General features: G+C 42.0%; 13 protein-coding genes and 1 non-coding gene across 16 annotated transcripts; 11 read left to right on the forward strand and 3 right to left on the reverse strand.

Moving 5' to 3' along the window:
• Positions 1-195: 195 nt before the first annotated feature.
• On the forward strand, positions 196-4,124 carry LOC6568738 (spondin-1). 2 transcript variants are annotated; one of them, XM_032740875.2, is made up of 7 exons: positions 196-396; positions 844-1,241; positions 1,551-1,763; positions 1,829-2,083; positions 2,148-2,319; positions 2,383-3,672; positions 4,008-4,124. In XM_032740875.2, the coding sequence occupies exons 1-7, from the start codon at positions 225-227 to the stop codon at positions 4,064-4,066; spliced, it is 2,559 nt and encodes an 852-aa protein (XP_032596766.1). In that variant the 5' UTR covers positions 196-224; the 3' UTR covers positions 4,067-4,124. The 2 variants fall into 2 exon arrangements, with proteins under 2 accessions (XP_032596766.1, XP_001995122.1); XM_001995086.2 differs by lacking the exon at positions 4,008-4,124 and having other exon boundaries at positions 197-396; positions 2,383-3,845.
• LOC6568721 (translation initiation factor IF-3, mitochondrial) lies at positions 4,111-5,257 on the forward strand. The gene is made up of 2 exons (XM_001995085.2): positions 4,111-4,493; positions 4,567-5,257. Exons 1-2 carry the CDS (start codon positions 4,162-4,164, stop codon positions 4,964-4,966), a joined length of 732 nt encoding a protein of 243 aa, XP_001995121.2. The 5' UTR covers positions 4,111-4,161; the 3' UTR covers positions 4,967-5,257.
• Positions 5,245-9,313, reverse strand: LOC6568720 (protein HID1). The gene is made up of 2 exons (XM_001995084.3): positions 7,820-9,313; positions 5,245-7,583 (listed from the first exon to the last, which is right to left on the reverse strand). The coding sequence occupies exons 1-2, from the start codon at positions 9,147-9,149 to the stop codon at positions 6,262-6,264; spliced, it is 2,652 nt and encodes an 883-aa protein (XP_001995120.1). The 5' UTR covers positions 9,150-9,313; the 3' UTR covers positions 5,245-6,261.
• Positions 9,314-9,514: 201 nt separating this feature from the next.
• Positions 9,515-10,058, forward strand: LOC6568719 (N-alpha-acetyltransferase 20). Its single transcript, XM_001995083.3, has one exon. The coding sequence runs from the start codon at positions 9,530-9,532 to the stop codon at positions 10,037-10,039; it is 510 nt and encodes a 169-aa protein (XP_001995119.1). The 5' UTR covers positions 9,515-9,529; the 3' UTR covers positions 10,040-10,058.
• Positions 10,059-10,214: 156 nt separating this feature from the next.
• Positions 10,215-10,975, forward strand: LOC6568718. Its single transcript, XM_001995082.2, has 2 exons — positions 10,215-10,772; positions 10,831-10,975. Exons 1-2 carry the CDS (start codon positions 10,230-10,232, stop codon positions 10,936-10,938), a joined length of 651 nt encoding a protein of 216 aa, XP_001995118.1. The 5' UTR covers positions 10,215-10,229; the 3' UTR covers positions 10,939-10,975.
• A 126-nt stretch (positions 10,976-11,101) lies between these two features.
• On the forward strand, positions 11,102-11,173 carry Trnah-gug. The gene has a single exon. It is a non-coding gene; the product is annotated as a tRNA-His (tRNA).
• A 171-nt stretch (positions 11,174-11,344) lies between these two features.
• Positions 11,345-11,970, forward strand: LOC6568716. The gene is made up of 3 exons (XM_001995081.2): positions 11,345-11,493; positions 11,551-11,670; positions 11,726-11,970. Exons 1-3 carry the CDS (start codon positions 11,353-11,355, stop codon positions 11,936-11,938), a joined length of 474 nt encoding a protein of 157 aa, XP_001995117.1. The 5' UTR covers positions 11,345-11,352; the 3' UTR covers positions 11,939-11,970.
• On the reverse strand, positions 11,953-12,582 carry LOC116805893. Of its 2 annotated transcripts, none has more exons than XM_032741024.2 (2): positions 12,339-12,582; positions 11,953-12,197 (listed from the first exon to the last, which is right to left on the reverse strand). In XM_032741024.2, the coding sequence occupies exons 1-2, from the start codon at positions 12,519-12,521 to the stop codon at positions 11,994-11,996; spliced, it is 387 nt and encodes a 128-aa protein (XP_032596915.1). In that variant the 5' UTR covers positions 12,522-12,582; the 3' UTR covers positions 11,953-11,993. The 2 variants fall into 2 exon arrangements, with proteins under 2 accessions (XP_032596915.1, XP_032596914.1); XM_032741023.2 differs by having other exon boundaries at positions 11,953-12,275; positions 12,339-12,565.
• A 900-nt stretch (positions 12,583-13,482) lies between these two features.
• On the forward strand, positions 13,483-14,831 carry LOC6568715 (sentrin-specific protease 8). The gene is made up of 3 exons (XM_001995080.3): positions 13,483-13,553; positions 13,632-13,857; positions 13,922-14,831. The coding sequence occupies exons 1-3, from the start codon at positions 13,525-13,527 to the stop codon at positions 14,459-14,461; spliced, it is 795 nt and encodes a 264-aa protein (XP_001995116.2). The 5' UTR covers positions 13,483-13,524; the 3' UTR covers positions 14,462-14,831.
• Positions 14,832-15,266: 435 nt separating this feature from the next.
• On the forward strand, positions 15,267-16,024 carry LOC116805910 (putative gustatory receptor 59b). Its single transcript, XM_043215393.1, has 2 exons — positions 15,267-15,943; positions 16,015-16,024. Exons 1-2 carry the CDS (start codon positions 15,267-15,269, stop codon positions 16,022-16,024), a joined length of 687 nt encoding a protein of 228 aa, XP_043071328.1.
• Positions 16,025-16,703: 679 nt separating this feature from the next.
• Positions 16,704-17,903, forward strand: LOC116805909 (putative gustatory receptor 59b). The gene is made up of 3 exons (XM_043215395.1): positions 16,704-17,669; positions 17,727-17,809; positions 17,897-17,903. The coding sequence occupies exons 1-3, from the start codon at positions 16,704-16,706 to the stop codon at positions 17,901-17,903; spliced, it is 1,056 nt and encodes a 351-aa protein (XP_043071330.1).
• A 168-nt stretch (positions 17,904-18,071) lies between these two features.
• Positions 18,072-19,261, forward strand: LOC6568714 (putative gustatory receptor 59b). Its single transcript, XM_043215398.1, has 3 exons — positions 18,072-18,808; positions 18,922-19,027; positions 19,085-19,261. Exons 1-3 carry the CDS (start codon positions 18,072-18,074, stop codon positions 19,259-19,261), a joined length of 1,020 nt encoding a protein of 339 aa, XP_043071333.1.
• Positions 19,262-19,431: 170 nt separating this feature from the next.
• On the forward strand, positions 19,432-20,625 carry LOC6568713 (putative gustatory receptor 59b). Its single transcript, XM_001995078.1, has 2 exons — positions 19,432-20,400; positions 20,458-20,625. The coding sequence occupies exons 1-2, from the start codon at positions 19,432-19,434 to the stop codon at positions 20,623-20,625; spliced, it is 1,137 nt and encodes a 378-aa protein (XP_001995114.1).
• A 264-nt stretch (positions 20,626-20,889) lies between these two features.
• Positions 20,890-22,065, reverse strand: LOC6568712 (sentrin-specific protease 8). Its single transcript, XM_001995077.3, has 2 exons — positions 21,859-22,065; positions 20,890-21,523 (listed from the first exon to the last, which is right to left on the reverse strand). The coding sequence occupies exons 1-2, from the start codon at positions 22,060-22,062 to the stop codon at positions 20,984-20,986; spliced, it is 744 nt and encodes a 247-aa protein (XP_001995113.2). The 5' UTR covers positions 22,063-22,065; the 3' UTR covers positions 20,890-20,983.
• Between the last annotated feature and the right edge of the window lie 228 nt (positions 22,066-22,293).

The following is a 22,293-nucleotide window of genomic DNA, read 5'->3' on the forward strand; positions in this document are numbered from 1 at the left end:
ATGCTTTATTTTTCCGGTTTTTCTGTCGTCTGCTGATAATTATTTGTATTTGTACCAGTGGGTCAGAAAAATAATGTTCTCTTCTGCCGAGCGACAGCTGAGCTTATCAGTCACCGACTTGGCTTTCAGCTTAGCTCACATCCAAAATTGTACGCTCAGTTCCAAGCCGTAGCTCAAACCGTAAAGAACGAGAAGAGCTAATTAAAGTAAAAAATCAATTCAATATGTGGCATTTGATGATGCTTTACATGTTGCTGTTGCCCTGGAGAGGATGGGCATTGATCTGCACACGTCATCCGAAGAATACGAATACGCTCAAATCGCCGGTGGATGAGAACTATGTGATAAGCGTGACGGGCAATCCGGAAACTTATATACTGGGACAGGAATACAACGGTGAGCTTTAATGGGTTCATTGGCATTGCGCTTGAACTTCAATAAAATACCAGATTGAGCTCAGTGTAATAAAAATGCATGATTCGACAAGTTCGATTTTCCCATCAAACAAAACAAACAAGAACAAAACATTCCGCAATGAATATAATAAACAAATCGTTGTATAAGTCTTATCAGGACCATTGCGAATTGAATTTCAAGGTCGACTCAAGATAAGCCAACTCGTGCTTTGTGTCTGTTTGTCTGTGCACGTCGAGAAAAAATCGCTCTGCATTTTAGAAAATCATCCTGAAAATAGAGTTTTTCTTGTTTTTCTAAAAATGAAAAGGGCTTGCATTAAATTGAAAATCCTTTTCCGAATTTACAAAATTCAGACCGACTTTTTCTGTGAGTGTGATTTTAGTCAAGTTATTTGAATCTCCCTCTATCTCGATCTCTAAACGACAGTTTCCCTGAATGCATTCAATGGACATCGCTACATTAGCTATATACTCGCCTTGGAGAATGAGAATGGTGACTTTAGCTATATGAACGATCTGGGGCGATTTGAGTTGAACGATTTGATCGAGACACGTTTCAGTCCGAACTGCATCAATATGGTGGAGAACACGAACACCAATCCCAAGACCCATATGCATTTGACCTGGATAGCGCCCAGTGAACCGGGCAACGGTTGCATCCTGATACGTGCCACTGTGTTGCAACATCGCGACGTGTGGCACATGGACGATGGCGGACTGACGAAACGCATCTGCGAGGAGGTCGTCGACGATGTCGAAAGCCAGCCAACGGCCAGCACCTTAAACCTGGGTCCCTGCTGTGCCTGCGATGAGGCCCGATATGAGGTGAGGTGGTATATATAAAAAATCCCATTTAGATACAAAGTCTCCTTTGTATTAGTATTAGTAACATGGCTTTCAGTCGAGCAGCTAAAAAATATATCCCTTGAAAATCAAAAGTATTTCTGAGGACTTGCGGAAGTTATAGGGAAACAAATTAAGGTCTCCAAATCTGCTTCAGGAATGACAAAAACTAGGAAGCCTGATAGCCTAAAAACCATAACATTAATAAGTTAACTTAATCCTTAATTAATACTCCGAAAACCTTTACCAATTTGAGAGAGAAGTCACCCAATTGAATCTTATTCCTTACAGCTCACATTCGAGAGCATCTGGTCGCGAAATTTGCATCCAAAGGACTTTCCCGCTCGCGGCTGGCAGACGCGCTTCTGTGAGCTGGTGGGCGCCGCACACAGTTCCGACTATCGCTTCTGGGAGTCGGGTGCGCTGGCCAGCGAGGGAGTCAAGCAGTATGCCGAGCACTGCACTTCCCGACTGCTCGAGCGCGATTTCAGCATTAATTTCCGAGTGAGCTGAGAGGGAGCCATTGTCTAAAAATAGAAAATAAATAATAATAAATATATCGTTTGCAGGATCAAAAGATACGCACCATAATCAAGGCACGCGGACCTGCATACCCCAATCTGAATAGCAAGACGACGGCATCGGTGCGCGTGGATCCCGTGCATCATATGATCTCGTTTGCCTCAAAGATTGAACCATCGCCGGATTGGATTGTTGGCGTCACCGGACTGGAGCTGTGCTTGCGCAACTGCACCTGGCTGGAGGCGAAGGTCATCAATTTGTATCCCTGGGATGTTGGCACAGATGCGGGACCCAGCTATATAGTAAGCGCAGGTAGCTATGCAGAGGGATAATATTTAAGTGATATCTTTTGCTTTGCATTGTTAGTCACCCGATCAGCCGCAGGTGCCGCCAGATGTGATAAGACGCATACGCTCAGATTTTCCAAATGATCCGCGTTCGCCCTTCTACGATGAGACGGGGGTGCCAATGAAACCAATGGCCATGCTGACGGTGCGTCGACAACGCATCTACGAGCGACGCTGTGTGGATGAGGAATGTGAGTGGAAATAGTTTATATAGATGTATATATATAAATACATTAACTGATATCCTTACTAAGCCAACAACGATATGGATGTGACGCGTGAGTGCCTTACTCATCCATGGGCCAGTTGGAGCGAGTGTTCCAGCAAGTGTGGCGAGGGCATGCAGTATCGAAGACGCGTCTACAAGCAGCCAGAACTGGCGAGGATCTACAATTGCAATGTGCCCCAATATGAGGAACGCGCCTGCGAGGGACTTGCCTGTGGTATGAGCGAACCAATGCGCAATGCCGGTGACTTCGATGATGAGTTCAACATGGGACAGATTCCGCCAGGCTACATCCAGCAGCACCAGCAGCAGCAGCAGCAGCGACGCGCCGAGTGTCAGTTGTCCAACTGGGGCAGCTGGAGTCCGTGCAGCGTTACCTGTGGCGAGGGCTATCAGACACGCCAGCGCCAGTATCTCAATCCCAATGCGGAGCTAAAATGCCAGAGTGTCCATCGACTGGAGCTGCAGGAAACGCGTCAGTGTGCGGGCCGTGCTTGCTTAGGCAATTTAAATGGTGCTGCTGCTGATTTTGAGACACCATATCAAGAGCGGGAGCGAGGACGGCTGCCTGAGCCAGAGAACGAGTTGAATATCTTCAATAGAAATAGGATGAACAACAATTTTAATCGAGAATACGATCAGGGTCAAGTCGATTATAGTCACCGTGAATCCCCATTCGATGTGGCCAACTTGAAGGGCACTCAAGGCAGCCAGTGGGGTCAGGAACAAAATCCTGCTGCACAGTGGCCACCACAACGACAAGTTCCCCAGCAGCCAATAGCCCCAAATTTTGGCCAGATTCCGCCACGGCCGGAGGATGTGGAGCAGACACCTTGGCAACGCCCCAGACCCGGAGATAACTACAGGGAGGAGCAGCAGTTGCGATACGACAACAGAGCTCCGACTGGAGCAGAAGCAAATCCATATCCAGATCAGGAACTCAATCCAGCGCGCACACCTTGGCAAAGACCAGGCAATGCCAACATTTACAACAGAGCTTTTGATGAGACAAGTGGGAATATTGGTAATGAAAATAATTACCTGTCCAAGCGTTGCTTTCAAATGCTGAGGACAATTCAGCCACGCTGCCAGAATCAAACGATTGTTGGCCACTTTTGGTTCTACAATTTCTGTGCGGATGAGTGCATGTTGTTTGCCGCCGATCCGTGTGATCGCAACGTGAACAAGTTTAGCAAGTGGGAGCAGTGCGAAGAGTGCCGCCAGCCCGAATTCCAAATGTTGCAGGAACAACGTTCCGCTTCGCAGGAATGTCATCTGATTTTGGCCTCACAGCAAGCGCAGCAGCGAAACCGGCAAGGTGAGCGACATTATTCAAACAGATGGCAAAATAACGGCAATCAGCAATGGGGATGAAATGGTTTTAAGCCTAGTCTAAATTTATTTTCAATGTTTCTTCATTCTTTCACTACCACACAACTTAAATTATGCTTCGAACTGTTAACTTCATAAATAAATCCTATCGAAATACAAGCAGCACTTTTCACTATTTACATTTAAAACGGCGCCATGTTATCGCACTCAACCGATGACGATAAGTTGTATTCGATATATGCTGAAGCACGATGACTTTCATTGACTACAAAATACACATTTATTATTAATATTTTTAAATTGATTTATAATATATTTTAGCTGGAAATGTTTTAACGTACAAAATATACTCAAAAGTGCGCGCAGCTAAATATCGATAACAATTGGCCAACGCGATATATTTGCAACTCTGATGCATTAAACGGCAAATTGACATAGAATAATAAATAAACGCACAAAACAAAGCAAATCAAAAATGCAATCCCAGCGATTAGCAACAATACACAATTTGCTGGCGCTGCGTTCGTTGGCGCTGCAAACACCCAAATATCCGAAAATACAACAACAAAAAATACAGCTCTACGCATGCTGCTTAAAGCGAAATCTTACACAAGCAACAAATACAACAACAACAAAAACAGATGAGCAAAAAGCAAAGCGGCTGCAACAAAAAATAACATTGATTGCCCAAAATCAGGCCATGAGCATCACCACACTAGAGGATGCTCAGAAGCTGGCCAAGCGACGGGATTTGCACCTGCTGCGACTGAATCAAACGGATGCCAAAACAGGGCGTCTTATGTTCAAGTTGGTTTTCTATATATACATATACAACATATAGATATAAAAGTACTTTATAATTAAACGCGACAATTTTCAGGTTGGTCACCGCTGCCGATATGCTGGCAGATGATACGGTTGAAGGCAAGGATGCATCTAGTAAGTCAGCTGCGGAGAAGGGCAGCAAGAAGACGACGGAGAAGTCGTTAACTATTGGCGCTCGCATAACAGATCATGATCTCGCCTCCCGACTGAAGAACATCGCCAAATGGCTCCATAAGCGACACGAGGTGCGCATCCTCATCCAGGGCAATCTGAGCGGTGCCGACGAAGGCAGTGCGGAGCGCATTGTCAAAACCATCGAGACCACCATCAAGGAGCCACAAGTCATTGGCAAAATCGTTCAGAGACGTCAAAAGGGTGGCTATATTAAATTTAGCATAATGCCGATGGCATCACCGACTCCAACGCCAGCTGCCCCAACTCCGGCTGAGTCGTGACAACCAAAGCGGCCTCGGACGCAACTCACTAAAAGCATGCTCAAAACGACTCCGTCTGCATTCTGCTTGAATGTAGTGCACTACTCCACGATGGAGCAGCAAGGCGATAAGGGAGATCGCCCGGAATCCACTAAAGCAATAGTTGTGGCCGCTGCATCTGTCTTATTAATTTTCATCTTAAAATACGTGTTTTGGTTGCGGGTGACCTTTAAGGGCGGCAACGATAGAAATTAAAACACTTTTTATACAGTTATACAATAAAATCGGGGAGCTTTTTTTGTCTGCTTTAAATTGTTGTTTATATTTGAAATGGATATTACACAAATTTAATAATATATAGAAATTTCAACTATAAATAATGTTAGCCTCTTAAAAGAAACTAGTTAAATAATTTTCAGCATTTTATATATGTCCTAAATTACGAAAGTTTGTCTTTGTCATGTTTAGAATTGTTTGTCGAGCAAAAGCAAAAGTTTATTAATCCCTTAAGAGAAACTAGTTAAATCCTCTTCAATATTTTAGATATCTGCTTTATTTATTTATACGCACATCATAATATAGTGGAATTTTTTTTTTTTTTAATATACATATAATATTTCTTTGTATTTTGACTGATTTTTATGCTGATGAATACATATAAATATTCCGTATAATTGTTTAAATTTCAGAAAGCAAATTTACGTATTACACATTAAAATGGTATATATATCGAATTAAGAAACAGACATTGCACACAATATTAAATAAGCTAATTAATTACACACACAACTATATAAATAAAGCTTGGTATTTTTTTTTAAATAAATTAATTAGGATGTGGAATATGATTTGTAGTAATTCAATGTTTCAAGGAATTGCACCAGTTCAAGCTTAAATAAAATGCAACTAAGCCAAAGTCTGTTGAAATTAGGAAAACTAAATATATAGACATAAATTACTTAAGCAAAAGCAAATTACAAATACGGCACAAGGAACATTTATCAAGTAAATCTACCCGAAAAATCAATTAGATTGATTGAAACAGTAAAACAAAGCAAAGCTGATAAGAAATAACTGATAAAGAAAGCCTCTAAATGATTCATCTGATTCATCAGCAAAAACAAAAGATAAAAAGAAACTCTTTTAAAACATTGAACATTTTTGGAATGAACTATGAACTAAATAAATTAACTACAGTAAATGCAAAAGCGTTTCTGTTTTTTGGGGCTTAAGCCTTGTTTGTGTTGATCTTGTTGTGGTTGTTGTTGCTGCTATTGTTGTTAGTTGTTGTTGTTGTCACTTACAAGTTGGTTTGCTTAGACACGCTGAATCTCAAAGAGCTTGACCTCCGTATCATACCAGATGGCCGGCTCCACGTTGCGCAAATAGATGACGCCCCAAATGTAGGTGCGGAACCAGGCGGTGGTGCCCGAGTTCGCCTGATATTTGCGTATGAGAATGGGATGTGGCACGGGCAACAGACCGACCAGAGTGCCATGTTGCAAGAACTTGAGTATCTCCGACTCGTCGGTCAATCCCTTGTCAATGCATATCTTCTCCACTTGTGGCACCAGCACCTGCAACAATCTCATTATCGTTTGCAGCGGCAACTTCGAGCGCCACGAGACAATCCATTCGGGTGTTGGTGTCCAACGATCCCCGTCACCGGGCACCATGCGTATGCTGGCGCGGTGTGCCACCGAGAGACGCGACTGATCTGTCGGAGATCCATCTGCTGTCGGTGATTTGGATTTCGTGGAAACGGGCGACGACGATGACGGTTTGTCATAGTCCAGATGCGCCTGTTCGCGTTCCGTCATCTGGCCAATATCGGGCGTGTCCAGCAGCGAGGTTTTCAGCGTGCCCGGCTCGGCGGGTTGGGCGCTCAGTGGCGGAGCCACTGTATCCGGCAGTTGAGTGGTGTCGCCCAACTGCGAACGTTCATGGGATTCCGTTTCCGATTCGAGATCCTCCTCGGCAATCGTTTGCTTATCCAAACGTATGCGGTTCACATTCAAGTCGTCTTCATCCTCCTCCCCCTCCTCGTCATCGTCATCCTCCACATCGTCGGCATACTCTTCGGGCGCATGAGCCGAGGGCAGCTCCTGGTTACTCATCGTCGACGTCGTCGGCATCGTCTGTTTGCGTTGCGGCACACGTGGCAAATTGAATTTGCCACCCGTTTTGCGGCCACTCAAACACTTTGAGATGCCCGCCATATCAGTGGGTAAGTTAGCCATGGCATGGAATACATGACGCTTACGTATTATCGTATAGACTAGATTCGAGTTGCCATCGAACTGATACTGAATGATGTTGTTGAAGATCTCCAGCAGAAAGAAAACCAAATGATGATTGCTCGGCGCCGAGAGCAGAAACCATGGTGTACTAAATGCCTCCAGCAGATGCAACAGCTTCACACTGGCCACCATCGAGAGTGTCTTCAGATACGGCGACACATTCACCAGAATGGTCAGCAGGCAATCAAACAACGGCTGCAAACGCTGATGACCCGTTGCGATGATCTTGTGGAACACGGTGATCAGCAGATCCGCATGGGTGCCCGTAAAAACGGGTATATCCATTGGTACCGTCGCCGAATACGCCTTGTTCAGACGTACCCCGAAATTGCGTTCACCTTAAGGAGTAATTTTCGATTGGTAATTTATATATAGTTTATATATAGATACACAACTGGAGAGTAAAAATGGGTGGGAAGACAACTGAATGTAAATATCAGGCTCAAAATACAATATATATTAATATTAATATATTAAGTAAGCTTGGCGAGACTTGAATATAGTATTAAGTTATTGTTGCTGGCCACCAAGTTATTCTACTGTCAAGTTGTATAATTATGAGTGGAGGCCTCACCCGATAGCAGCAGCAGTATAAAGACGCCAATGTGCATCAGACCCACACGCGACTGATCCGCTCGCGAATAGTTCAAATGATATAGGATGGGTATGAGGATGTCCAGCACATCGGAGCTCTTTAGAACAAAATACAAGAACTTCTTGTTGTAGTCACAGATCTTCCAGAACAGTATGAGCAGCTCCTGGTGGCAATGCAACCGTTTCGTCGAATTGGGTAAATAATTCTGGACGAGCGGATTGTTGAGCAGTCGCGTTATGCCGCGCAGCACAAAATGGAAATCCTCATCGCGATGCACGCGGGACAGATAATTGATGAAGAGATTGTCGCCGCAGCCAACCTCATCGTAGGGCGTGACCAGCACGCCACCAGCATGGGTAAGTTGCTGCTGCTGTTGGTGCTGCTGCTGCTGTGGCTGATGCTGATGTTGTTGCTGCTGCTGTTGTTGTTGGATGACCATGTCGTGGTCCAAGGTGACAATCAGCAGTTGCAGACAGGCCTCAACGAGCGGCTCTGTGGTGTCCGCGAAGAGCAGATGATTGTAGGGCACACCAAAGCCGACGGGATCATAGGAACAGACGCTGTTCAGGAACGAGGTGAACAAGGGCAACGCATGCCTGTTGTCCGCCGACGTGAAGTAGGCGATCCACTTGTTGGGCTCCTCCGATTGCTGTGGCGTCCGATACATCGGCTCCGAGAAACACGTGAGCAACAGTTTCAACAGCTCCGTGCGGCGACGCTCCATTTGCGCATTTCTCGGCGGGGACTGGGCAAATCCAACGCCCGCCTCCCAAATATATTCGCAGCTATCAATGTTGGCCAACTCCTCGGCTTTTTCGGGACCGGCGCGCCGTGTGCCCTGCACTGTGAAATCCGGGCAAAAGAGCAAATCACAAATGGCATTTAACAGGGATTGGGCCAGTGGCACCGTCTGGCCCGGATTGGTGGCATGCTCCTGGGCGGGCAGGCTGCTCCAGAAGAAATCACGCCACTTATCGTCCTCGAAAATGTAGGGCAATATGCGCACCAGCAGCCGCACACAGTTGAGCACACACTGCTGATCCGCCTGCGTCCGGCAACTGCTGTCGACGGCTTGGGCCAATTTCTCCACAGCCTTGTAGCACAGTGTGGCCAGATTGGCGGGATTATCGTTGCGAATTTGTCGTATCTCACTAGCAGTGACCAAGGCGAAGACATCCTCGAGCGTTGTTTGGTGCGCCTGCCAGAATTGCTCCCAGAACTGGTCGTCGTTGTTGTCGATTTTCTGATTCTTTTGCGTCAACTGCACAATTGCCTTGCGAAAGTTCAACTTAGAATCGGTGTTTCCCATATTGTGGCGATTTTGACGTATCTGCAGCTGCCGATCGCTCGCTTGCTATTGCCCAAAGCAAAGTGTATCCCGTTGCTATTGCACTGATTGCAGTTTTACATACAATTTGTCTTGTTCTTAATTCGAAAATTAAGAAATTCGCCTACGCACGTTAAGAAAATATAAAGTAGAGCTATGTCCGTGTGTGCGTGCGTGTGTGTGTTGTTGTGGTGTCACACCTATCGATATGTGTGGAGAGCGGTAAGTGTGGCAACGCTCATGCCATATCGATACAAGGTATCGCTTATTCGATGAATAAAAACATAGTAAGCAATCATCGACTTTCAAAAATAAACTATTTTAATTTTGATTTCCTTGACAGAGACATTAGAAAAGAAAAAATGACTTCGCTGCGCCCATTTACCTGTAATGATCTATTCAAATTTAATAATGTGAATTTCGACTCGCTGACCGAAACCTACTTTCTCTCCTTCTACACAAAACATCTGGGCCAGTGGCCAGAATACTTTCAGCTCGCTGAGTCGCCGAACGAATGCATTACGGCGTATATTATGGGCAAGTCTGAAGGTGAGGGGGCTGAGTGGCATGGTCATGTTACGGCTCTGACAGTTTCATCGGACTACAGACGCATGGGCCTGGGTGCAAAGCTGATGAAGTACGTCGAAGATATTTCGGAAAAGAAGCGCGCCTATTTTATGGATCTGTTTGTGCGACAGAGCAATAAGGTGGCCATCAATATGTATAGAAATATGGGGTATATAATTTACCGCACCATACCCGAGTATTACTGTAGTAATAATCCACGCGAGGATGCGCATGATATGCGAAAAGCACTCTCACGAGACGTGAAGCAGCAGTCAATTATACCTTATGCGAACGTATACGATTAAATATAGATATTATTTAATTTCTGCTCCAATTTGCATTTATGTTTAGCAGTACAAAATAATTGTATTATATTTAAAATTAATATTGGCGGCAATTAATGCTACCTTCTATCGATTAGTCGATATACATGCAATTTAATCTCAGCAGTTTACACGGCAAGAAGAAGAGATACCTAAGCGGAGAGAAACAGAAATGTATAATTCTATTGAAATACCCGACTCAGATGACGATATGCCAGAACCGGCAACGGCTTTAGCAAAATCAACAAACAAACGCCGGGAAGCCGACGAACACACACCAGAAAAAAAACGCAAACTTTCAGCAGAAGTGGACGAAAAAGCAGCAGCAGTAGCCACCGCAACAACATCTGATTCCGATGCAGCTGTGAACAGTTCCCCAGCAAATGTGAGCAGCAGCAGCAGTAATGCGAATGCAAATTTAACAGCAACCCAAGTACGCCACAGGCCACGAAAAACTCAACATACTGTGCGGAATGCCGCTGAAAATGAAATACAATTCGAAAGTATACCTCTAGATGATGATGACGATGAGGATGAGGGTGGTGAGGATGAGTCGCATAAGATTAATGTACATTTAAAGGCACCTGCAACTGAGCCACTGATGTATGTATATGAGGAGTATATGAAAATGCTTGACAGACCCGATGTCCAGGAAATTATCGAGCGCATTGCCATTGAACGTGTGCGTTGTAATTTCCTACTGGCCACCTATCTCGTAAGAAACTACACACTATAATTAAATGCATAATCTATTTATTAAATACCTCTTTCAGTTGCCCGATATGAACTTTAAATTGAATACGCCGAAAGAAGTGCTAAAGAATCAATTTATAGAACGTGTGCGTCGCAAAGAGCGCTTGACGGGTGCCAAAATCAAATAAATATTAATTTTTAAGAAAATAAAGTGAAATAAATAAACATATGTTTCATTTGTGAAAGCAACCAAACGAGAAGCTTTTCTTGAAAGCTTTTTGCCGCTGTGATTTGTTTGCGCATGTCTCTGAAAAGTGCGTTTTGGTTGGTGACTGACATGAACTCAACGTAGCCGTGATCGTCTAGTGGTTAGGACCCCACGTTGTGGCCGTGGTAACCCAGGTTCGAATCCTGGTCACGGCAATGCTGCAATTGCACATTGTCACGGAGTTGAGTTTACTTTTTTCTTATTTTACTTATTTTTTCGTTTTTCTATTCAATTAAATTTTTATATTTTGAATATTTAAGCAGGCTTTTATTGAACAGACAGTTGTATATATTCTTTAACGCATTTCATACTTTTGCTACTTACAAAATCAACAATGGATTTCCAAATTGAAAACGAACCTTCTGACGATAGCGAATATGCTGAGATGGATTTCAGGCAAATCGATGAAAGCATTCAAGATATATCAAAAGGTATGCGACGAGGCGATTGGGCATATTTGGGCAGACATCCAGAGGTATTTTTGAAGTTTTTCTTGTTTTTTTTTTGCTTTTAATTTCATTTGATTCTACAGATACGCGCTATCGTGCGTTTCATCATAATGGAAGCAGCGAAAAATAAGAAACAGAAATGTATTTTTCGCTTTGTTGCCGATTTATTTCAGGAAAAGAATAAGAAAATGTTGCAAAGATTGGTAAGTGAATCATCGGAAATGTATATAGCCTTAAAGCAAGCATTACTTTTGGCAGATAAATAAGCAATTGAAGTGGGTGAATAAGCAGGTGAAAAGCGGCAAATGGTCGCCAGCCGATGGAGCAATGTCCTTTACCGCAACCAGCGAAACTTCCTTGGGCGCTGTAAAGAAATCGAGTTGTGAGCATGATTTGAAAAATGCAAAAAGCGATGATGATTTGCCAAGCCAGAAGAATCAGTGCCCGGAAAATTATCAGCCAAATTGTTGAAAACAATTGGAATTTATTAAAAGTGTTTTTTTTTTGTGTAAAATAAAATCAAAATCTAATATTGAAGCTTGGGTTTCGATTTTTTAGTTTTTTTGGCCTCCTTTAACAAATTGTTAACAGCTGCAGCCGCATTCTGATCATTTTCTTGCCTCTTTTCGATTTCAATGGCGGCGGCAAATGCGTGCAACGCATTCATTTCATAATTTTCGCGTGCCTCGATAACCATATTGAAATCTTCCTCGGATCGACGGAAGTCCAACTGGAATGTGGAAAACGTTATCATTGTGTTCAAGCACTTGTCGCACAGAAAACGCGGCAAGCCCGGTATATCTTTTATCTGTATTAACAAAAACAGATATTTTTATTATTTTTTGTTTATTTGTTTAATTTGAATACATACCTCAATGTGTACGGTATTGGCTATGATGCGTGTCAGGCGCCGTCCATTGAAAAGTGGCCGCAATTTGATTCCATTTTCCTTGTTTGCCTCACATTTGCAGATCCGGCAGCTATTGGTCAAATCGATATTAAATAGATTTTTAAATTCAATTTTCCTAGTCAAGCTTTCTTCAATGGCGGACATGATGTCGCTTTAAGAATAATATTCTTTTTTTTTGTTGTGCTCCAATTACGAATTTAAAACTGTTTAAGGCAAAGCCTGCTCTAATTAATGCCAAATTCAAATTTTATTATGTTTTTTGAATTCACCGCCACTTATCACTTTTCACCACACCCTAAGTTGGCTGCAATCAATTTTGCAAGTAGCTTTAAGTTGGCTGCACGCAATTTTGCAAGTCGCATTAAGTTGGCTGCAATAAAATTTTCCCAACTAGAGTGCAAAGCACAAGACAAACACAAGCGTAAAAAATCATATTGCATAAATTTTAGCACACGCTAATTATTTGGTTAATATATTGCAAAGGTATAAATGCGTAATCCATCAAGTTTGAGTATTCGCAGCAAAAGCCCAAGCAAACTGCAGAGATTTTCGATTAAGTCTGCCATCTTTATTGGTAAGTGTCGCTTCGCTTGCCCATTCTTATGCGGCGAGACGCGCAATTCGCTGCAAGTTCTTGTTGTTTGTTTTGCTAAGCTCTTTCTGCCGCATGTTTTTATTTTATTGGCGAGCAATAACAAAAGTGCTTAGGAGATGTTCTTGAAGTTTTTTGGTGTGTGTAAGATAAAACTGTTTTGCAACTGTTATCGAATAACTACTCAACACAAACTTACAATTCGCTATTTTTCCAATCAAGAATAGCACCAACAAAAAACTGCAAAATTTCGCTGCTGTAAATTCGCTCTGCATTTATTTTTTTTTTAATTAACACCTTACAACACTTAACATTGTCAAGTGTGGCAGCCTGTCAGGCGAACAAAAAGTGGTGCAAGAATGTCAAATAACATGAGCTTAACATTGACTGAAGTTAACATCACATAACGTTAACGTTGTCTTTCAAAGTTGACGTTGTTCCTTGTTGAATTCGGAGCTCGCTGAATTTCGCTTCAGTTTGAAAACGAATAAAGAAAAAGGAAAATAATAACGAAAGCAAGCAAAACTCCAAACCGTATCTCAAATTTTTCGTAAAATGTTGCCAAATGACCGAAAGATATTAAGGTGCCGGCAACAACAACAACAACATAGAAACATACACAAATTTAATATTTAAAAAAAAACAAATTTTTTCGCACATAGGCAACACGCACGTCAGAATCAAGATCAGATTGCGCGCCGCACAAGTCAAAGACTCAACGCTGGCAAGAACAACAATAACACCAACAACAACAACAGGAAGAAGAATAACAACAGTAACCACAACAAGATGAGCAAAGCGGATCCAATTTCACTGAGCTTTCACGATTCCTGTCTGCGCATGTCCGATGTGCAACTGCTGCACGGACCACGCTGGCTTAACGATCAGGTATGCAATATCTATATATTCCACATATATATATAAAGTTATATATATAATTGAAATGTTGCAGATATTGAGCTTCTACTATGAGTACTTGTCGCATGTGAAGTACAAGAACAACAAGGATGTCTATTTTATAGCGCCCGAGGTGACGCAATGCATGAAATACATGGATGATTCCGAGCTGGAGTTGCTTTTCGAGGAGCATAATGCCAACAATAAATCGTTCATATTTTTTGCCCTGAATGATAATGGAAACACAGAGGCTGGTGGCACACATTGGTCGCTGTTGATGCTGTCGCGTCCGGAGAAGACGTTCTTTCACTTTGACTCGTATGGGAATAATAATACGGGTCCATCGCTGGAGCTGATGAATAAGGTGAAGGAGTTGCTAGGCATGCGCCAGGCCAAGTTTCGTCCGATGCGATGCATGCAGCAGGCGAATGGCTATGATTGTGGCATCCATGTCATCTGCATGACGGATCACATCGCCGACTATGTGAATCGCTATGAGGTGATTGATGGTCTGCCCTCGTTGCACATCGATACGGTCAAGGCGAAGAGAGCGGAGCTGCTCAAGCTGATCCTGTCGCTGGGTGGCAAGGATTAGGATGATTTTCCATCACTTGATATTCTTTGTAGTTTTAAGCAACACACACACAACGAATGATGTGTGTGTTAAACACGACAGCATCTCAGGGATCTTGTGGAATGCAAGAGAGAGAGAGAGATGATAATGATGACAGAGAGAGAGGGAGCTGGATGCAGTCTGATCTTCCAATGAGAATACGATATATATTCATTTTGTTAATTTTATTTTGATTTATTTAATGTTTACTCTTCTTGAGTGCCAGGCACTAAAAACAAAAAAAAAAAAAAAAACGAAAATGATTCTAGCAACATGAGCACAACAAACGCGACAACTAAACATACAAACACTTTTCAAATGGAAAAAAGGTATTTTTTTTTGCTGGTTGGATTTCAACAAAAATAAATATTTGTTTACCCAAAGAATTGCTAAAAATTCTGTTTATTATTGGTTGCATAAATTGTGGGCTCAAATCTCCTATCATATTGACAGTGGCAAGGAAATTATAACTTTAATTTCATTTGAGAAGGTAATCGCTGAAAAGCACATCAACAATTGGATCTACTAATAAACCCTCTTGCCATTTTCGTTTGACTGAACTACTCTGGAGTAGAAATATAAATAGTAAATAAATAAATATATAATATAATCGAAGCGCGCACATTATAACTGTATTGTTAGCCTTACGTACATCAATTTCATAATTCCCGAGATCTTTTTGCCAAGATAGAAGCTCATTTTATTTAATTAGTTCAACGAAAGGCAAATTTTACGAAGAAGGCACAAATAAAATGAATTTTCAGTCTGTTGACCAGGTTCATTGAAAATGGACGCAAGTCGGCTGTTGTCGTCATATCATAATTACGCCCTCATTATTGGCGTCACCTCGTATCGAAGGGTGGCCGGCAGCTATCGCCAGACTTGGCTAACACGCTCCTATGTGCTGCTCCTGAATATATTCGTGATATTGACTCTACCCTATGTATTCTACAGATCTACGCAGCATATCCAGAGGCTCAATTGGTTTCCCAATATAATCTCATACACCACCTATGTGCTCTACTCGGTCTCCTATGTGGCCATTGCCTACACGCTAATCTCCCGTGGCAGTCGGGATAAGGTTCTGCTCGAAGTGGACAGCATTGTGCGCAGATTGAAGTGCTTAAAATCGCGAGAGAATCTCCCTTCATCCACTGAACGCACATGCAACTCTTTGTATTATGTGTTCTATCTGAAGTTGGGCGCAGTTCTCTCCCTGTGCGTGTGCAGCATGATGTCATGCCTGATGCTGCCCTCCGATTTTAAAGTGACTGTCGTTCTCTACGCATTCTTCTTCAGCTGCGCCATGAATATCCCCCTCGTTGCCACCTATCGGTACTATTTGGCTTTATGGGATATTGCCTACTGCTATCAGTACATCAATGGAAAGCTGGAGCATCTGATGAAATGTGTGCGAAACAGATACCCTACACAAGTGGAGCTCGAGGAGTTGCATAGACTTTGGTCACTGCATGCTCTGCTTGGACGTTGTACATTGAAAATTAATCGTGTTTATGGATTGCTAATGTTGACAGCCCGATTTGACAATCTGGTATATTGTGTTGTTAATGGATATTGGGGTATTATATTCACATTCAGCTTTAAAACGCCATTGGGTTTTCTGCTTTATGGCTCAGCCAATTACCTTATTCGCCTTGTGGACTTTTTCCTGTTGAATTTTATGTGCGATCTGACAACTCAATACCAAAATTATGCCTATCATTCAGTTAGCGAGGGATATTGGTTCAAGGAGGTAAGAATTAAATAAGAATTATATTTTCCCTTATACTTATTGCACTCTCGTTTGCAGCTGAATGCATATTTGCTGTATGCGAGCACCTCGAAGCTGAATCTTTGGGTCTGTGGCCTCTATAAGGTGAATCGCAAGTGCTGGTATCAAATGCTGTTATCCATTTTGAATCTCACCATTTTGTTGCTTCAATTTCACTTGGTGTTGAAAAAGAAATTCATTTTGTAGAGCACCTAAATTGCAGTTCGAATGTGTCTCTTGAGAGTCTCCCTTGTCGCAGTAACCAAACTTAACTTTTAATAATTAAAAAATGACTGCAATAGATTTAATTGTGCGTTAATCATTGACTCGATGGGCTGACAAAGATAAAACCATGTTTATTAATTAGCTTAACGAAGCGAAAAAAGGACGAGGGCACAAAAATAAAACTGAGTTCGAGTTTGAATTTCAGTTTCGTGTCAGCTTTCATTGGAAATGGTCGCACCACATTGGATATTGTGGTTACATCACAACTACGCCCTGTTCTTGGGAGTCACCTCGCAACGGTGGATCTCTGAAGGATTGAAGCAGACTTGGCTAACTCGCTCCTATGCAATGCTCATCAATGTCATTCAGCTGCTGGGATTACCCTATGCCTTGTGGATAACAGCTCAGCATATGATTAAAGTTAACTTCTTCCCCGATCAAATTCCGTTCGCCAGCTATATACTCTTTTCGGCATCCTATCTGTCTATAGCCCATACCCAGATATCGCGAGGAAGTCGGGATAAGGCTCTGCTCGAGATGGATCTCATTGTGAGCCGATTTAAGCGATTGAAGTCGAGGGAGAGAATCGTATCAACTGAGCTCATTAACGGTTCTTTAAGCTATCTGTTCTATTTCAAATTGGTCACTATGACTTACATGTGTGTGTGTAGCACGATGACAGTCGTGCTGTCGCCCAGTAGCAACAATTGGAACACAGTTTGTTGCATTTTCTTCTTCAACATCTCCTCGACCATTCCCCTAATCGCCATCTATCGTTACTTTTTGGCACTATGGGATATTGCCTGCTGCTATCAGTATATCAATGGAAAGCTGGAGCATCTCATGAACTGTGTGCAAAACAGATACCCTACACAAGTGGAACTGGACGAGTTGCATAGACTATGGTCTTTACATGCTCTACTCGGACGCAGTACCCTCAAATTTAATCGTACTTATGGACTGCTAATGTTGACAGCCCGATTTGAAAATCTGGCATTTAGTGCAGTAAATGGATATTGGGGAATAGTCTTCATCTTCAGCTATAAGCGACAGTTCTCTGCGATCCTTTATGGCTTCTTTAATTATAGTATGCTTCTTGTGGACTTTTTCCTGTTGAATTTTATGTGCGATCTGACAACTCAATACCAAAATTATGCCTATCATTCAGTTAGCGAGGGATATTGGTTCAAGGAGGTAAGAATTAAATAATAATTATATTTTCCCTTATACTTATTGCACTCTCGTTTGCAGCTGAATGCGTATTTGCTGTATGCGAGCACCTCGAAGCTGAATCTCTGGGTCTGTGGCCTCTATAAGCTGAATCGCAAGTGCTGGTATCAAATGCTGTTATCCATTTTGAATTTATTAATTTTATTGCTGCAATTTCATTTGCTGTTGAAAAAGAAATTCACTTTGTATAGCACCTAAATCACAAGAATAACATCTAAGGTCTAATGAATACAATAGTTCTAGTTTTTCATTAATGATGGGCTGTCCAAGATAAAACCCCGCCTATTAATTAGCTTAACGAAGCGAAATATGGGCGAGAGCACAAAATAAAACTGGGTTTCAGTTCCGCGTCAGCTTTCATTAGAAATGGTCACACCACATTGGATATTGTGGTTATATCACAACTACGCCCTGGTCTTGGGAATCACCTCGCTTCGATGGATCTCCGGAGAAGGATTGAAGCAGACTAATCTAACTCGCTTCTATGCCCTGATCCTCAATATTGTTGAGCTGCTGACGGTGCCCTACTTTATGTGGATAACAATGGGATATATAAATAAAGCCAAGTGGTTTCCCGATCAACTTCCATATGCCACCCAAGTATTGTTCTCGGTCTCCTATGTGGCCATTGCCCATACGATAATCTCCCGCGGCAGTCGGGATGAGGCTCTGCTTGAGGTGGACAGCATTGTGAACAGATTGAAGTGCTTAAAATCGGAAAAGAATCGCCTTTCATCAACTTGCGACTCTATGAGTTATGTGTTCTATCTGAAAATGGGTGCTGTGATTTATATGTGTGTGTACGGCATGACGTCATGCCTGCTGGTGTTGAGGGAGAAGAATTTGCTTCTTTTTCTTCAAATATTTGTGTTTGGCACCGCCTTGAATTTCTCCCTAATCGCCATCTATCGTTACTTTTTGGCACTATGGGATATTGCCTGCTGCTATCAGTATATCAAGGGAAAGCTGGAGCATCTCATGAACTGTGTGCGAAACAGATACCCTACACAAGTGGAGTTGGAGGAGTTGCATCGGCTGTGGTCTCTACATGCTCTACTCGGACGCAGTACCCTCAAATTTAATCGTACTCATGGACTGCTAATGTTGACAGCCCGATTTGAAAATCTGGCATTTAGTGCAGTAAATGGATATTGGGGAATAGTCTTCATCTTCAGCTATAAGCGACTGCGATCCTTTATGGCTTCTTTAATTATAGTATGCTTCTTGTGGACTTTTTCCTGTTGAATTTTATGTGCGATCTGACAACTCAATACCAAAATTATGCCTATCATTCAGTTAGCGAGGGATATTGGTTCAAGGAGGTAAGAATTAAATAATAATTGTATTTTCATTTATTCTTATTGCACTCTCGTTTGCAGCTGAATGCGTATTTGCTGTATGCGAGCACCTCGAAGCTGAATCTCTGGGTCTGTGGCCTCTATAAGGTGAATCGCAAGTGCTGGTATCAAATGCTGTTATCCATTTTGAATTTATTAATTTTATTGCTGCAATTTCATTTGCTGTTGAGAAAGAAATTCACTTTGGATAGCACCTAAATCACAAGAATAACATATAAGGTCTAATGAATACAATAGTTCTAGTTTTTCTTGAACTCGATGGGCTGTCCAAGATAAAACCACTCCTATTAATTAGCTTAACGAAGCGAAAAAAGGACGAGGGCACAAAATAAACCTGGGTTTCAGTTCCGCGTCAGCTTTCATTGAAAATGGTCGCACCACATTGGATATTGTGGTTATATGAGAACTACGCCCTGGTCTTGGGAGTCACATCGAATCGACGGATCTATGGAGGAAGATTGAGGCAGACTTGTCTAACTCGCTCCTATGCCCTGATCCTCAACATTGTCGTGCTGCTGACGGTGCCTTACTTTATGTGGACAACAATGGAATATATGAATACAGTCAGGTGGTTTCCCAATCGAATTCCATATGCCACCCATATATTCTATTCGGTTTGCTATGTGGCCATTGCCTATACGCTAATCTCCCGTAACAGTCGGGATAAGGCTCTGCTTGAGGTGGACATCCTTGTGAGAAGATTAAAGCGATTAAAGCCGAGGGAGGGAATTGTATCAGCGGAACGCATTAACGGTTCTTTAAGCTATCTGTTCTATATCAAATTGATCACTGTGACTTATATGTGTATGTGCAACATATCGTCATGTTTGATGATGCTCACTGACAGCAATTTGGACATAGTTTATTGCACCTTTTTTGTTAACATCTCCTTGACAATTCCGCTTGTCGCCATCTATCGTTACTTTTTGGCACTATGGGATATTGCCTGCTGCTATCAGTATATCAAGGGAAAGCTGGAGCATCTCATGAACTGTGTGCGAAACAGATACCCTACACAAGTGGAGTTAGAGGAGTTGCATCGGCTGTGGTCTCTACATGCTCTACTCGGACGCAGTACCCTCAAATTTAATCGTACTTATGGACTTCTAATGTTGACAGCCCGATTTGAAAATCTGGCATTTAGTGTACTAAATTGTTATTGGGGTATTCTGCTTATCGTCACCGCGGAAGCGCCGATTGTTGTGCTCTTTTATGGCTCAACTCATTACTTTATTCGTCTTTTGGACTTTTTCCTATTGAATTTTATGTGCGATCTGACAACTCAATACCAAAATTGTGCATATCATTCAGTTAGCGAGGGATATTGGTTCAAGGAGGTAAGAATTAAATAAGAATTATATTTTTCTTTATACTTATTGAACTCTCGTTTGCAGCTGAATGCGTATTTGCTGTATGCGAGCACCTCGAAGCTGAATCTCTGGGTCTGTGGCCTCTATAAGGTGAATCGCAAGTGCTGGTATCAATTGCTGTTATCCATTTTGAATCTCACCATTTTGTTGCTGCAATTTCACTTGGTGTTGAAAAAGAAATTCATTTTGTAGAGAACCTAAATTACGATTCGACTGTCTCTCTTGAGGGTCTCTCTTATCGCAATAACGAAACTTTCATTTCTGAATTAAATAATGTATACAATGGCTTTAATTTAACTCGATGGACTGTCCCAGATAGCCGCCACATTTGTTAATTAACGTAACGAAGCGAAAAAAGGACGCGGGCACAAACTAAAACTGAGTTTCAGATTAAGCTGCACCACATTGGATATATCATAGCTACGCTCTGGTCTTGGGAGTCACGATCGATGGGTCTATGGTGGAGGATTGAGGCAGACTTGACTATTTATTTTTTGTGTTTTTATCGATTAACCCTGCAACTATAACAAGCACATCAAACAGGTTTCGATTAGATTTTGCCGCCCAGGAACAAGATCAGATTGAGCAGCTCAGACCGCTTGCCCATCACCAGCTCCACGGGTAACGTGGGCAATCCCTCGAGGAAACCATAGCGATTCAGATGATCGACAATGTGATCTGTCGTGCAGATGACATGGATGCCACAATCGAAGCCATTGGCCTGCTGCAGACAGTTCATTGCACGGAAGCGCGTCTGTTGCATGCCCAAACCATATTTCACCTTGTTCATCAGCCGCCTCGAAGCACGCACATTGCTATTGCCACACGAATCGAAGTGAAAGAACGTTTGCTGTGGCAGCGACAGCACGAGGAGTGACCAATGTGTGCCACCCTCTGACGAGGACTCATTGTCATTCAGTGCGAAGAACATGAATCGTTTGCGATACGCATTCTGTTTCTCGAAGAGCAACTCCAGCTCGGAATCATCCATGTATTTCATGCATTGCGTCACCTCGGGCGCTATAAAATAGACATCCTTGTTGTTCTTGTACTTCACATGCGACAAGTACTCATAGTAGAAGCTCAATATCTGTGAGTTATTATATTTTTATATATTATATATCAATATATTTACAAAGAGAAACTAAAGACATTTATCAGCAGTTCCTGTAATGTACTGTAATGGATGCCGATGTTCTCTTCTACGTTTAGTATTTGGAAAATTATAGTTTTTTAAATCATTTTCAGATGAGAAACAATTCATTTGTTGCTTGGCAGAATGTAATTTTACTTCATTGTGAAGATTTTGCAGAAGTCTCGATTTTTAGCACAATAAAATGTGACATATTTTAATTAAATGCTTTGAACATCAGCACTACTTTTACTTTGCCAGCAACAGTATATATAAGTCTTTTAGTTCCATACCTGATCACTCAGCCAGAAGGGTCCTTGCAACAGGTGCACATCGGACATGCGCAGACAGGAATCGTGAAAGATCATCGATATGGGATCTTTTTTGTTCATATTGTTGTTGTTGTTGTGTGTGGTTGGTGCACTGTTTGATTTTGATTTTGTTATTAAGCATACAAGTCTTTCCTGTATTTTGCAGCCATTAAATCTTGCTGTCATTTAAAAATATTTCACTAGAAATTTGTACTTTGTTCGTCTGGAGTTTAACATTGACTCAAAATTCAACGACTCCGAATACTGGCAATGTTAGTTAAGGCCATGTTATGTTAAGCTGAATGTTATTTAACATTATACTTTTAACTACTTAATCCGAAGTCTTTTAAAATTCTGCTTTATTTTTTCCCTTTTTTTTTAACAATATTTATTTGTTTTAAATGCAAAATCAAATGT

Source organism: Drosophila grimshawi, unplaced genomic scaffold (assembly GCF_018153295.1).
Source record: "Drosophila grimshawi isolate 15287-2541.00 unplaced genomic scaffold, ASM1815329v1 contig_1367, whole genome shotgun sequence".
Lineage (NCBI taxonomy): Eukaryota > Metazoa > Arthropoda > Insecta > Diptera > Drosophilidae > Drosophila > Drosophila grimshawi.